We start from the raw sequence: 15,993 nt of genomic DNA, 5'->3' as shown, positions 1-15,993 counted from the left end.
TTGTGCCCTCTTCACGACTGTCTTAGTGTGTTTGGTTTGTTGGTGATGTGGACACCAAGGAACTTGAAGCTCTCAACCTGCTTCACTACAGCCCTGTCGATGAGAATGGGGGCGTGCTCGGCCCTCCTTTCCTGTAGTCCACTATCATCTCCTTAGTTTTGATCACGTTGAGGGAGAGGTTGTTGTCCTGACACCAGACGGCCAGGTCTCTGACCTCCTCCCTATAGGCTGTCTCATCGTTGTCGGTGATCAGGCCTACCACTGTTGTATCATCGCCAAACTTGGTGTTGGAGTCGTGCCTGGCCATGCAGTCATGAGTGAATAGGAAGTACAGGAGGGGACTGAGCACGCACCCCTGAGGGGCCCCCGTGTTGAGGATCAGTGTGGTGGATGTGTTGTTACCTGCCCTTACCACCTGGGGTCGGCCCGTCAGGAAGTCCAGGATCCAGTTGCAGAGTGAGGTGTTTAGTCCCTAGCTTAGTGATGTGCATTGAAATCACTATGGTGTTTAATGCCGAGCTGTAGTCAATTAACAGCATTCTCACATAGGCTTTCATATTGTCCAGGTGGGAAAGGGCAGTGTGGAGTGCAATAGAGATTGCATCATCTGTGGATCTGTTGGGGCGGTATGCAAATTGTAGTGGGTATAGGGTTTCTGGGATAATGGTGTTGATGTGAGCCATGACCAGCCTTTTAAATCACTTCATGGCTACAGACGTAAGTGCTAAGGGTCGGTAGCAATTTATGCAGGTTACCTTAGTGTTCTTGGGCACAGGGACTATGGTGGTGTGCTTGAAACATGTTGGTATTACAGACTCAGTCAGGGACAGGTTGAAAATGTCAGTGAAGACACTTGACAGTTGGTCAGCGCATGCTCAGAGTACACGTCCTGGTAATCCGTCTGGCCCTGCGGCCTTGTGAATGTTGACCTGTTTAAAGGTCTTACTCACATCGGCTACGGAGAGCGTAATCACACAATCATCCGGAACAGCTGATGCTCTCATGTATGTTTCAGTGTTACTTGCCTCGAAGCGAGCATAAAAGTGATTTAGCTTGTCCGGTAGGCTTGTGTCACTGGGCAGTTCATGGCAGGGCTTCCCTTTGTAGTCTGTAATAGTTTGCAAGCCCTGCCACATCCGACGAGTGCCGGAGCCGGTGTAGTACGATTCAATCGTAATCCTGTATTGAAGCTTTGCGTGTTTGATAGTTCGTCAGAGGACATAGCAAGATTTCTTATAAGCTTCCGGGTTAAAGTCCCGCTCCTTGAAAGCACCAACTCTACCATTTAGCTCAGTGCTAATGTTGCCTGTAATCCATGGCTTCTGTTTGGGGTACGTACAGTCACTGTGGGGACGACGTCATCGATGCACTTATTGATGAAGCCACTGACTGATGTGGTGTCCTCCTCAATCCCATCGGAAGAATCCCGGAATATATTCCAGTCTGTGCTTGCAAAACAGTCCTGTAGCTTAGCATCTGCTTTATCTTACCATGTTTTTATTGACCGAGTCACTGGTGCTTCCTGCTTTAGTTTTTGCTTGTAAGCAGGAATCAGGAGGATAGAATTATGGTCCGATTTTCCAAATGGAGGGCGAGGGAGAGCTTTGTACATGTCTCTGTGTGTGGCGTAAAGGTGGTCTAGAGTTTTTTCCCTCTGGTTGCACATTTAACATGCTGGTAGAAATTAGGTTAAATTTAACTTTCCCTGCATTAAAGTCCCCGGCTACTAGGAGCGTCGACTCTGGATGAGCATTTTCCTGTTTGCTTATGGCCGTATACAGCTCATTGAGTGTGGTCTTAGTGCCAAAATCGGTTTGTGGTGATAGATAGAAAGGTATGAAGAGTATAGATGAAAACTCTCTTGGTAAATAGTGTGGTCTACAATTTGTCATGCGATACTCTACCTCAGGCGAGCAAAACCTTGAGACATCCTTAGATTTTGTGCACCAGCTGTTGTTTACAAATATACATAAACTGCCACCCCTTGTCTTACCAGAGGCCGCTGTTCTATCCTCCAGTAAAGGGTGATTAATTGCCATCCTGATATCGAGAAGCTCTTTTCGGTCAAAAGACACAGTGGCAGAAACATTATTCACCGTGCGCTGCCACTTTAAGAGTGCATCAGCAGTCAGGAATGAGGAAATAAGATAGCTCTTCCGGAGAAAATTTGAAAAACAAACCATCAGCTGTATCAGAGGGAGAGACAGTGTAACTGCAAGCCTGAAGTCAACAGCTAAGACCCCCCAACTCTCATTTTCCCTCTATCGTTCCAGTGTGTTTCACTGCAGCAGACTTCATTTTTCCCCTATGTGCTCCTTTTGATGTTCGGTGTCGTCGGACTATTAGTCCCCTGACAGTTGTATTTGGTGTGACATTTTAGTTAAAGGGAGTTTGCATGAGTTATTATTTATTGTTGTTTGAACTGTATGGATTTTCTGTCGGACTATTTACATTTGGCCGAGAAGATTCTAGGACATTTTAAGGCCTTTGTTTTGTCTATAAACAACCCCCCCCACACACACACACACACACACAAAACCCATTCATACCCCCTGCACTCCTAATACAGATGTCATGACTGTCCACGAGAATCCAAACAGGTCAGATCAAGTTTGCAATGAATAACTTCAACTTCACCCTAGAGGGGGAAGGAAATAACTAGTAGGGGTTAACAACTCATGCCCTGTTGTAAATCAAGGGAGAAGATTCAGGCCTGCGCCCTCAAGATTCACCAAAGGAATGTTCTTTGTTTCAACAAACTGGCAGCTTCATTAAATAGTACCCGCAAAACACCAGTTTCAACGCCAACAGTGAGGAGGCGACTCCGGGATGCTGGCCTTCTAGAGAGAGTTGCAAAGAAAAATACATATCTCAGACTGGCCAATAAAAAGAAAAGATTAAGATGGGCAAAAGAACACATTTACTGGACGGAGGAACTCTGCCTAGAAGGCCAGCATCCCAGAGCCGCCTCTTCATTGTTGACGTTGAGACTGGTGTTTTGCTGGTACTATTTAACGAAGCTGCCAGTTGAGGACTTGTGAGGCTTCTGTTTCTCAAACCAGACACTCTAATGTACTTGTCCTCTTGCTCAGTTGTGCACCGGGGCCTCCCACTCCTCTTTCTATTCTGGTTAGAGACAGTTTTAGCTGTTCTGTTCTGTGAGTAGTACACAACGTTATACGAGATCTTCAGTTTCTTGGCAATTTCTCACATGGAATAGTCTTCATTTCTCAGAACAAGAATAGACTGATGAGTTTCAGTATAAAGTTATTTGTTTCTAGCCATTTTGAGCCTGTTGTAATCGAACCCACAAATGCTGACGCTCCAGATACTCAACTAGTCTAAAGAAGGCCAGTATTATGTGTTCCCATTTAATTAGCTAGTAAATAAATAATTTAACCAATTTGTGTCGTACTGATTCATAAGTAAGACTCAGGTTTTTGCAGCTACAAGGAGGTTACTGTTCAGAATTATGATATGATACGAGGTTATGATTAATAAATTGACTGTTTATAGAAGTGATAGGTAAAGATCTTTTAGAGTTTCATTTGGGAGATGGTAACTCTTTAAATAACCGCTCTCGTGGTGCCCCTTATCCTAATTAGTTAATTGTTACATGATGAAGTTAAATCAGGTAACAATTAAACATACTTAGTTAATTAGATAAATAACAGTCTTAAGATTAATGTTAAAGTGTCACGCCCTGGCCATAGAGAGGCGTTTATTTATTCTCTATTTTGGTTAGGACAGGGAGTGACTAGGGTGGGCATTCTATGTTCAATTTCTATGTTTTGTATTTCTTTGTTGTTTGGCCGGGTGTGGTTCTTAATCAGAGGCAGCTGTCTATCGTTGTCTCTGATTGAGAACCATACTTAGGTAGCTTTTTCCCACTGGGTTTTTGTGGGTAGTTGTATTTCTGTTAAGTGTTTGTTTCACCTTGCAGGACTGTTTCAGGTTTTCCTTTAGTTATTTTTGTATTCAGTGTTCAGTTCCTTATAATAAAGATGAACACGTATCCCGTTGCATTTTGGTCTGACAACTCCTCTTCTTCCGATGAAAGCCTTACATAAAGTCAAATCACAACACAGACTATTGCAAATACTCTCATGTTGATGACTGGGATCTTTCTTGTCAATTGTTTCTATGAAGTTGCCGTTAAATTGCTATTGTATGAGGTATTATTGGTTGGGTTACCCTTGTGCTGTGACGTGTGTTTTATATGTTGTGTCTTGTCTTTTCTTTCCACTTGCAATCTGGCTGACAGACTACACTGTAGGCAGTCTATTCTGCTGATGTGTGTGTGTGTGTCTGGTAGCCCTACTGTCACATCTTCTCCTGCTCCTCCCCTCTGGCGTACGACATCGCCAGAATACTAGCCACCGGTCCTGGGATTCATCATTACACTCACCTGTTAATTATTATGATTCACACTTGGACTTCATTATCTTCATAATTTCCTCCCATTTATATGTCACTCCCTTATGTTTTGTCACGACTTCCGCCAAAGTCAGTCCCTTTCCTTGTTCGGGCAGCATTTGGCGGTCGACGTCACCGGCTTTCTTGCCACCGCCGATCCACTTTTCATTTTCCATTTGTTCTGTCTTTGTCTTATCACACCTGGCTTCACTTATCCAATTACTTGTTTATTATTTAACCCCCTGTTCTACATGTTGTATTTGTGAGTGATTGTTTGTTGTACTGTGGTCCGTATTGTGTGGCCGTGTATTTGTATTACTCATATCTGATGTCCTGCGCCTGACTCATCTCACCAGCCACACACAGACGCCTTTACAGAATCACTCACCAGATGAATGGAGTCAGCAGGTGCAGATGCCCTCCCAGTTGCAGTGGAGGAGCACATTCAGCAGCACGTGACCATGTTGCAACGTCTGGGCACAGCCATGGATCGCGTGCTGGAAACGATGAATCGTTGGGAGAGAGGAGGAGGTTATCCAGCGCCTCCACCAGCTCCACAACAACAGGTCCCACTGTCCACCCCTCTTCCACCTGGTCCCAGCGGGATTCGACTCATGCTCCTGAGGGAGTATGATGGGACGGCTGCCGGATGCCAGGGGTTTCTACTACAGCTGGTGCTCTACCTGGCGACCGTCCACCCGGCTCCTTCGGGGCGTGAGAGTGTGTCCGCCCTCGTCTCCTGCCTCTCAGGCAAAGCCCTAGAGTGAGGGAGACGCGGCGTTGGACCACACCCGCCGCTTTCGGGCAGTGATCGACCACCCACCTGAGGGTCGAGCGGAGGGTGAACGTCTGTTCCACCTGAGGCAGGGGACGAGGAGCGCACAGGATTTCGCCTTGGACTTCCAGACCCTGGCCGCCAGCGCGGAATGGAACGACAGGGCCCTGATTGATCACTACAGGTGCAGTCTGCGCGAGGACGTCCGTCGGGAGTTGGCTTGCCGAGACACCACCCTCACATTGGACCAGCTGGTGGACCTGTCCATCCGGCTGGACAACCTGCTGACTGCCCGCGGACGTCCGGATCAGGACCTGTCAGTTCCATCCCCCAGCACATCCGCTCCGACGCCCATGGAGCTGGGAGGTACTGCACTTAGGGCGACCGGAGGAGGGGCCATTCCCTGCACCATCTGTGGCTGCTGAGGGCACACTGCTGGTCGGTGCTGGGGGGCGTTCCTCAGGGAGTCGAAGCAGCAGGCAGGGCACTATCGTGTCACCCCAGGTGAGTCGACACCAGGCTCACCCAGAGCCCCCTGTTGCTTACATGTATGTGTTTATTTCAACAAAAGTTTCTCAATACTTTTTTATATACCCTTTGTTGGCAATGACAGAGGTCAAATGTTTTCTGTAAGTCTTCACAAGGTTTTCACACACTGTTGCTGGTATTTTGGCCCATTCCTTCATGCAGATCTCCTCTAGAGATGTGATGTTTTGGGGCTGTTGCTGGGCAACACGGACTTTCAACTCCCTCCAAAGATCTTCTATGGTGTTGAGATCTGGAGACTGGCTAGGCCACTCCAGGACCTTGAAATGCTTCTTACGAAGCCACTCCTTCGTTGCCCGGGTGGTGTGTTTGGGATCATTGTCATGCTGAAAGACCCAGCCACGTTTCATCTTCAATGCCCTTGCTGATGGAAGGAGGTTTTCACTCAAAATCTCACAATACATGGCCCCATTCATTCTTTCCTTTACACAGATCAGTCGTCCTGGTCCCTTTGCAGAAAAACAGCCCCAAAGCATGATGTTTCCACCCCCATGCTTCACAGTAGGTATGGTGTTCTTTGGATGCAACTCAGCATTCTTTGTCCTCCAAACACGATGAGTTGAGTTTTTACCAAAAAGTTCTATTTTGGTTTCATCTGACCATATGACATTCTCCCAATCTTCTTCTGGATCATCCAAATGCTCTCTAGCCAACTTCAGACGGGCCTGGACATGTACTGGCTTAAGCAGGGGGATACGTCTGGCACTGCAGGATTTGTGTCCCTGGCAGCGTAGTGTGTTACTGATGGTAGGCTTTGTTACTTTGGTCCCAGTTCTCTGCAGGTCATTCACTAGGTCCCCCCGTGTGGTTCTGGGATTTTTGCTCACCGTTCTTGTGATCATTTTGACCCCACGGGGTGAGATCTTGCGTGGAGCCCCAGATCGAGGGAGATTATCAGTGGTCTTGTATGTCTTCCAATTCCTAATAACTGCTCCCACAGTTGATTTCTTCAAACCAAGCTGCTTACCTATTGCAGATTCAGTCTTCCCAGCCTGGTGCAGGTCTACAATTTTGTTTCTGGTGTCCTTTGACAGCTCTTTGGTCTTGGCCATAGTGGATTTATTTTCCACCATAATTTGCAAATAAATGTGATTTTCTGTTTTTTTTCCCTCAATTTGTCTGTCATAGTACCTATGATGAAAATTACAGGCCTCTCTCGTCTTTTTAAGTGGGAGAACTTACACAATTGGTGGATGACTAAATACTTTTTTGCCCCACTGTATATGCAACAGTTTGTGCCGCCTAATTTGCCAGAATTTTACGTAATTATGACATAACATTGAAGGTTATGGCGAGGTGCTCCACTATGCTGGAAAAGGCATTGTTCATCACCAAACTGCTCCTGGATGGTTGGGAGAAGTTGCTCTCGGAGGATGTGTTGGTACCATTCTTTATTCATGGCTGTGTTCTTAGGCAAAATTGTGAGTGAGCCCACTCCCTTGGCTGAGAAGCAACCCCACACATGAATGGTCTCAGGATGCTTTACTGTTGGCATGAAACAGGACTGATGGTAGCGCTCACCTGGTCTTCTCCGGACAAGCTTTTTTCCAGATGCCCCAAACAATCGGAAAGGGGATTCATCAGAGAAAATTACTTCACCCCAGTCCTCAGCAGTCCAATCCCTGTACCTTTTGCAAAATATCAGTCTGCCCCTGATGTTTTTCCTGGAGAGGTGGCTTCTTTGCTGCCCTTCTTGACACCAGGCCATCCTCCAAAAGTCTTCGCTTCACTGTGTGTGCAGATGCACTCACACCTGCCTGCTGCCATTCCTGAGCAAGCTCTGTACTGGTGGTGCTCTGATCCCACAGCTGAATCAACTTTAGGAGACAGTCCTGGCGCTTGCTGGGGTGCCCTGAAGCCTTCTTCACAACAATTGAACCGCTCTCCTTGAAGTTCTTGATGATCCGATAAATGGTTGATTTAGGTGCAATCTTACTGGCAGCAATATCCTTTCCCGTGAAACCCTTTTTGTGCAAAGCAATGATGATGGTACGTGTTTCCTTGCAGGTAACCATGGTTGACAGAGGAAGAACAATGATTCCAAGCACCACCCTCCTTTTGAAGCTTCCATTCTGTTATTCAAACTCAATCAGCATGACAGTGATCTCCACCCTTGTCCTCGTCAACACTCACACCTGTGTTAACATGAGAATCACTGACATGATGTCAGCTGGTCCTTTTGTGGCAAGGCTGAAATGCAGTGGGAAGGTTTTTTGGGGATTCAGTTCATTTGCATGGCAAAGAGCGACTTTGCAATTAATTGCAATTCATCTGATCACTCCTCATAACATTCTGGAGTATATGCAAATTGCCATCATACAAACTGAGGCAGCAGACTTTGTGAAAATTAACATTTGTGTCATTCTCAAAACTTTTGGCCACGACTGTATGTAAACTTCTGACTTCAACTGTATAACAGATATATTTAATTTAAACTATTTCACTCCACAGCTACATATAAATGTGGGCATGCAATGTGCATGCTTCTGGGGAGCCCTGAGGGACCCACTGGGATGCTGTCAAAAGCCCAACGCTAACTGTAGCTGTCTGAAAGAACAAGTAGTGACACATCGAAAATTCTGAGGAAAACATGAAATAGCCCATTCAAGTCTCATCAAATGAGGAAAACATCTTAGAATTAGAGTAATACATTCTCCTGTCAACTCTGCCAATACAAGCGGCATTTGTTCACACCTGATGAATAACTGCTGATTGTCCTTAAAACTCTTGACATATTTTATAAAGGATTCAGTAAATTTAGTGGAGAATGAAAAGGATTGTTGCAAGTCTAATCGGATTACTCAAGGTTAGAGCATTGGGCCAGTAAACAAAAGGTTGCTGGTTCGAATACCGGAGCCGACAAGGTGAAAAGTCTGCCGGTGTGCCCTTGAGCACGGCACTTAACCCTAATTGCTCCAGGGGCGCTCTACAATGGCGAGCCTGGCCGTGACCCCATTCACTGCGGGTGCCTCAGGGGGAGTTGAGATATGCAAAAATTAAAATTAAAAAATCCATTACACACACGTGTATAACAGGACAAATATAAGCACCCCCCCTCCCCAAATGATTATTATTTGTGTTGATCTTAGTCATTGTTTGTCATCTGGTGTTTTCGGGGTGTCCTGACCTGCCGTAGGACGCCAATCTGCTCCATCTCCTCTCTCAGGTGTTCCATCTTCCTCCTCATGGTGAAACTGGGGTCTGACAACTCTTGACGGCTGCTTCGACAGAATGCTACACCAACATATAAGAAACATATAGGTTGTGACCTACAGAAATCACTGAAATTACACATTTAGGGAACTTTCAAACAATGGACCTCTGGGAATACCATTGAGCCCTGCAGAGATGAGATCAGAGTCTAAACCTTTTACTGACCATACTCACAGTCTTCATTCCAACAATAATTGTAACTTTGGAATGTTCAGACTAGGGCTGTGATTGTCATGGAATTTTGACAAGAATATGGGAAACCCTGTTTAAAAACAGTTGTGACAGTTATTTTCATGACTGTCTTCATCCATAACCATCAGTTACACGGAATATGGTAGTAGGTGCCAGGCGTACAGGTTTGTGTAAAGAACTGTAACGCTGCTGGGATTTTCACACAACAGTTTGTGTGAAGAATGGTCCACCACCCAAAGGACATCCAACCAACTTGACACAACTGGGGGAAGCATTGGAGTCAACATGGGCCAGCATCCCTGTGCAGCGCTTTCGACACCTTGTAGATAGATTCCATGCCCCAACTAATTGAACTGTTCTGAGGAAAAAAGTTGGTGCAACTCAATATTAGGAAGATTTTCTTATTGTTTTGCAGTGGTGTAAAGTACTTAAGTAAAAATACTTTAAAGTACTACTTAACCCGTTTTTCAGGGTATCTGTACTTAACTTTTTATATTTTTGACAACTTTTACTTTAACTTCACTACATTCCTAAAGAAAATAATGTACTTTTTGCTCCATACATTTTCCCTGACACCTAAAAGTACTCGTTACATTTTGAATGCTAAGCAGTACTGGAAAATTGTCCAATTCATGCCCTTATCAAGAGAACATCCCTGGTCATCATATTGCCTCTGACCTGGTGGACTCACTAAACACACATGCTTCATTTGTAAATTATTTATGAGTGCTGGAGTGTGCCACTGGCTATCCACACATTAAAATAACAAGAAAATGGTGCTGTCTGGTTTGCTTAATAAGGAATTTGAAATGATTTTACTTTTGATACTTAACTAATTTTTAGCAATAACATTTACTTTTGATACTTAGGTATATTTAAAACAAAATACTTTTAGACTTAATCAAGTAGTATTTTTACTGGATGACTTTTACTTTTACTTGAGTCATTTTCTATTGAGGTATCTTTACTTTTAGTGAAGTATGACAATTGGGTACTTTTTCCACCACTAATGTTTTGTATACTCAGTGTGTAGCAGTATGTACTAATTATACTATCACTACTTCTAAGGAAATCTCCTTACATGCTGACCACACTGCTCGAGAGTGTGCGCCATTAAGCACATGTTGATTTTGTCCACCCACACCAGATGCGATCAGGACACACAGGTTGAAATATCAAAATGAACTCTGAACAAACTATATTAATTTAGCTAGCTAGATTGCTGTTGCTAGCTAATTTGTCCTGGGATATAAACGTTGAGTTGTTATTTTTACCTGAAATGCACAAGGTCCTCTACTCAGACAATTAATCCACACATAAAAGGGTAAACCGAGTTAGTTTCTAGTCATCTCTCCTCCTTCAGGCATCTTCTTCTTCGCTGGAATATATGTTGGCAACCAACTTTAAGGTGTATTTCCACCATCAACTGGACTGGAGTGTGAACCTCAGTTCATCTTTCAATCACGCACATGAGTATGTGCTCCTAAGAACCAATGAGGAGATGGGAGAGGCGGGACTTGCAGCGCGTCAAGCATCACAAATAGAACCAAGTTCTATGCAGACGCTCATTGACGCGCGCGAGCAGTGTGGGTGCAATGATTGAATAACATGTTGTATACATTTATTTTGCAACGCTCGCGCACACGACACGGGCGGTGTGGTCAGCATGTTAGTGTCCTTTCTGTGGGTTCAACACCACATTGCTTGGATTTTGTAAACCATTTATTAATAGTGAAATACCATGAAAATTCCGCTGAACTCCACCATTTTTCTTGGAAGGAAAGTTGAGAAGGTCGTCTCACACATCATTGTTATCATGGCAACAGAGACAAAGTAATCAGGAACTAAGGTCAAAGGTCCAGTGATTGACCGGGAGTGCAGGACAGATTGCAACTCTGACAGGGACACCATTTTCCTGTTTGTTGGATATCTATGACACCCATTAATAGTTTGTCTTCTCTATTTTATATTTTGTTAAAAGGGAAATCTGCGATTCAAACAAAGCAGTCACCCTGCCACTGAATTGGTAAACAGCTGAAGGATGGGGGCTGGAGAAATGTAACTACTCTCAAATTCATAGACAGAGCTATGGATGCAAGGACTGACCATGAGATCAAAATGATAGTTTTAACCATGTTTTGAGGCTATACAGTGTTTTTTTACAATGACATTGTTTACAAACAATGGAGTAAAAAAGCAAATACAACAGTAGAACTAAGCTCATGAAGCATTTATACATTATTCTTCAAGAATTAATGGGTATACACTGAGTAAAACAAACAGGAACACCTTCCTAATATTTGCCCCCCCGCCCTCAGAACAGCCTCAATTTGTCGGGGCACGAGTTAAATAGTACTTTAAAGTACTTTACACCACTGCAAAACATTAAGAAAACCTTCCTAATATTGAGTTACGCCAACTTTTTTCCTCAGAACAGCTCAATTCGTTGGGGCATGGACTCTATCTACAAGGTGTCGAAAGCGCTGCACAGGGATGCTGGCCCATGTTGACTCCAATGCTTCCCACAGTTGTGTCAAGTTGGTTGGATGTCCTTTGGGTGGTGGACCATTCCTGATACACACAGGAAACCGATGAGCGTGAAAATCCCAGCAGCTTTGCAGTTCTTGACACAAAACAGTGCGCCTGGCACCTGCTACCAAACCTTGTTCAAAGGCCCTTACATTGTTTGTCTTGCCCATTCACCCTCTGAATGACACACATACACAATACATGTATCAATTGTCTCAAAGCTAAAAATCCTTCTCTAACCTGTCCTCGCCTTCATCTACACTGATTGAAGAGGATCTAACAAGTGACATCAATAAGGGATCATAGCATTCCCCTGGAAAAGTCCAAAAATGTACGTAACAATCACAGATTGCACTTTTAAACAGAGCCTCCCACAAGAAAATTAAGCCTCTAACACTGAGGCACATGCTTGACACACAGTTGACATTGTAGAGTGCCTTCATAAAGTATTCAGACCCCTTGACTCATTCCACATTTTGTTGTGTTACTGAATAAAAAATTGATTAAATATATTTTTTCTCATCCATCTACACACAATACCCCAAAATGACAAAGTGAAAACATGTCTTTAGACATTTTTGAAAATGTATTAAATGAAATACTGAACTGTATAATTTACATGAGTATTTACACCCCTGAGTCAATACATGTCTTTCTGGGTAAGTCTCTAAGAGCTTTGCACACCTGGATTGTACAATATTTGCACAATATAAATATTTTAATTCTTCAAGCTCTGTCAAGTTGGTTCCTGATCCTTGCGAAACAGCCATTTTGAAGTATTGTCCTGCTGAAAGGTGAATTTGTCTCCCAGTGTCTGTTGGAAAGCAGAATGAGCCATGTTTTCCTCTAGGATTTTGCATGTGCTTAGCTCTATTCTGTTTATTTTTATGCCCAAAAAACTCCCTAGTCCTTGCTGATTGCAAGCATACGCATAACATGATGCAGCCTCCATTGTGTTTGAAAATATAAAGGATGCTACTCAGTGATGTGTTGTGTTTGCCCCAAACATAACACTTTGTATTCAGGACGTGAGGTTAATTTCTTTGCTACATTTTTAGCAGTTCTACTTTAGTGCCTTTATGCAAACAGGATGCATGTTTTGGAATATTTTTTATTCTGTACAGGCTTCCTTCTTTTCCCTATGTCATTTAAGTTAATATTGTGGAGTAACTACAATGTTGTCAATCCATCCTCAGTTTTCTCCTAACACAGCCATTAAAAACTCGAACTGTTTTAAATCCCTGAGTGGTTTCCTTCTTCTCCAGCGAGTTAGGAAGGATGCCTGTATCTTTGTCATGATTGGGTGTATTGATAAACCATTAAAAAGAGTAAATAACCTTGTAAGGATACCATTTCAAAGGAAACACTTTGAAGTTTGTGGAAATGTGAAAGGAATGTAGTAGAATATAACACAATAGATCTGGTAAAAGATAATACAAAGAAAAAAACAACTGTTTGTTGTACCATCATCTTTGAAATCAAATCAAATTTATTTATATAGCCCTTCTTACATCAGCTGATATCTCAAAGTGCTGTACAGAAACCCAGCCTAAAACCACAAACAGCAAGCAATGCAGGATGGCTAGGAAAAACTCCCTAGAAAGGCCAAAACCTAGGAAGAAACCTAGAGAGGAACCAGGCTATGAGGGGTGGCCAGTCCTCTTCTGGCTGTGCCGGGTGGAGATTATAACAGAACATGGCCAAGATGTTCAAATGTTCATAAATTACCAGCATGGTCAAATAATAATGCAAAAGAAAAGCAATAATGTATTATTCAATCCCAGTTGTAATTTAGATTTTGGGCACTAGATGGCATGTGGTATGGTATGTGCAAAGTTTTAGACTGATCTGATGAACCATTGCATTTCTGTTCAAATATTTGTATCAAGACTGCCCAAATGTGCATCATTTTGTTTATTAATAACTTTGTTCAAAATTGTGCACTCTCTCCATTAGCATGGCATTATTTCACTGTAATAGCTACTGTAAATTGGACAGTGTAATTAGATTAACAAAAATTTAAGCTTTCTGCCAATATCAGATATGTCTATGTTCTGGGAAATGTTCTTGTTACTTACAACCTCATGCTAATCGCATTAGCCTACGTTAGCTCAACCGTCCCGTGGAAGGGACGCCGATCTCAAAGAAGTTTTAATAACTTCACCATGCTCAAAGGGATATTCAATGTCTGCTTTTTATATTCTTACCCATCTACCTATAGGTGCCCTTCTTTGCGAGGCATTGGAAAACCTCCCTTGTTTTTGTGGTTGAATCTGTGCTTGGAATTCACTGCTCAACTGAGGGACCTTACAGATAATTGTATTTTTGGGATAGAGAGATTAGATATTTGTTGATGACCATGTTAAACACTATTATTGCACACTGACTGAGTCCATGCAACTTATTAAGAACATGTATACTCCTGAACGTATTTAGGCTTGCCATGACATTGTGGTTGAATATTTATTGACTGAAGACATCACAGCTTTTCATTAATTTGTAGAACACTTTAAAAACACAATTCCACTTTGATATTATGGGGTATATAGGCCAGTGACACAAAATCTCAATTGAATCAATTCAGGCTACAACATACCATTTGTAAAAAGTCAAGGGGTGTGCCTGGGACAAGCTGTAACAGGTCCATACTTACACAGAATCCCTCTATTGCTTTCTAGAATGCCATTAATAATCTACCCCGCCTCATACTTGCACAACATGTTCAAGCTCATTGCTCCATATGATCTGTTTTAAAGTTATTTTAAACGGGTTAAATACCTTAACTTGAAGACATTCAAATGTGTTAATTGTATGTGCGCCACTTACTAAATAAAAGCCAGATAAGGAATGACTGTAACCGCTGAAAGATGTTATTAATTCAGGCTTACCTGATCTTGGCTTCAGACCAAACACTGTGAGGGTGCTGCTGAAATCAGCATTCCGCATCCCCTCCTGCAGACAAAACACATGACAAGTTTATCAGAAAGATAGATCAGACAATTAAATATTAGCTTAAGTATGTGCTAGTATAATTTGGATGAATGCGATTTTACTGTGCATTTGATTGAATAGCAATTCACACCTCACACTCGTCATTCCCACTGGAGTTTCTTCGGGCACTCTGGCACTTGTACTGTAAGAGAAGACACATCAAGACAGATATGTACTCCATGATCTAGCCTAGAACCTAGTGTAGGCTACTAGCTGAATCCTCTCATATATACTGAACAAAAGTATAAACACAACATGCAAACATTTCAAATATTTTACTGAGTTACAGTTCATAGAAGGAAATCAGTCAATTGAAATAAATAAATGAGGCCCTAATTTATGGATTTCATGGGTGGGCCTGTGATGGCATAGGCCCACCAGCTGGGGAACCAGGCCCAGCCAATCAGAATGAATTTCCCCCCTTCTTTCATTTCAGCTCATGAAACATGGGACCAACGCTGTACATGTTGCGTTTATATTTTTGTTCAGTATAGTAGAACACAGCCCTTTGTCGTCTACCTCCCTGGACAGTCTGGGATGTATTTGTTCCAGCCTGTGAAAGAAAAGTTGTTCATTTCATACAGTGGGGAAAATGAAACCTTGAGTAATATGTCCAGCCATGTAGCAGCCATATTGAGGTATGCATGGGGTAAACACTTGAGCTTGCTCTTGGCATAAGTGCTGCGTCTAAAACAGGGATCATTAAGATTCGGCCACGGGACTATTTGTTCTTGAGCAGATGGTCAGGTGGCCAGAACACAATTACAGATCATTTGTAGACTACAAATTAACCACAAGAAGCACAAACTGATATAATTTTTGACTAAAACATAATAATTTCAAACCTTGCTTACATTTTTATACAATCACATATCTCTCTAAATGCGTGGAACAGATTTCCAAAACTAAAATCACTTGGAATTGATTTGCTGGTATTTTTACAGTCTTGTATGTCCAACAATAAAACAAATTAAACTTCTTTAGGCAGTCTCACTAAAAGCTTTTTTTTTATCACCCAGTACCTAGTATGCTGGAAAGCTGCTATTGATGGCCAAGGCCTCAAGTAAGTAAGACTGCATTGTGAAAGTCATGATTTCATACCTTAAGATAATCTTTCCTCAGATACTTGTTCCTCCTGCGTTCCTCGTTCTGGTTGAGTACGGGTGGAACCTCTGGCCATTTTGGCTCTGTGTCAGACTCTGACTTTAGACTGCCATCGAAAGAGCAGGAAGAGGACGGCTGAAGAAAGACAAAGTTGAAAGGCCAAAGTACTGGACACTGTACTGATCAAATGGCAATGCAATAATGGACAAAAAAACACTTGGCTTAAG

General features: G+C 42.8%; 1 protein-coding gene across 3 annotated transcripts in view; it reads right to left on the bottom strand.

Annotated features, from left to right (window-relative positions):
* The window catches only part of LOC115101366 (leucine-rich repeat and calponin homology domain-containing protein 2-like), an 89,820-nt gene that overhangs the window by 9,479 nt on the left and 64,348 nt on the right, over positions 1–15,993 (bottom strand). For all 3 annotated transcript variants that reach the window (XM_029620788.2, XM_029620789.2, XM_029620790.2), the window contains 4 exons: positions 15,764–15,901; positions 14,754–14,804; positions 14,560–14,623; positions 8,865–8,971 (listed from right to left, as the gene is read on the bottom strand). In XM_029620788.2, coding sequence (XP_029476648.1) covers positions 8,865–8,971; positions 14,560–14,623; positions 14,754–14,804; positions 15,764–15,901 — 360 coding nt within the window. The remainder of the gene's footprint in view (positions 1–8,864; positions 8,972–14,559; positions 14,624–14,753; positions 14,805–15,763; positions 15,902–15,993) is intronic.

Source organism: Oncorhynchus nerka, linkage group LG19, assembly GCF_034236695.1.
Source record: "Oncorhynchus nerka isolate Pitt River linkage group LG19, Oner_Uvic_2.0, whole genome shotgun sequence".
Taxonomy (NCBI): domain Eukaryota; kingdom Metazoa; phylum Chordata; class Actinopteri; order Salmoniformes; family Salmonidae; genus Oncorhynchus; species Oncorhynchus nerka.
This window is presented reverse-complemented; position numbering and strand designations above follow the sequence as displayed.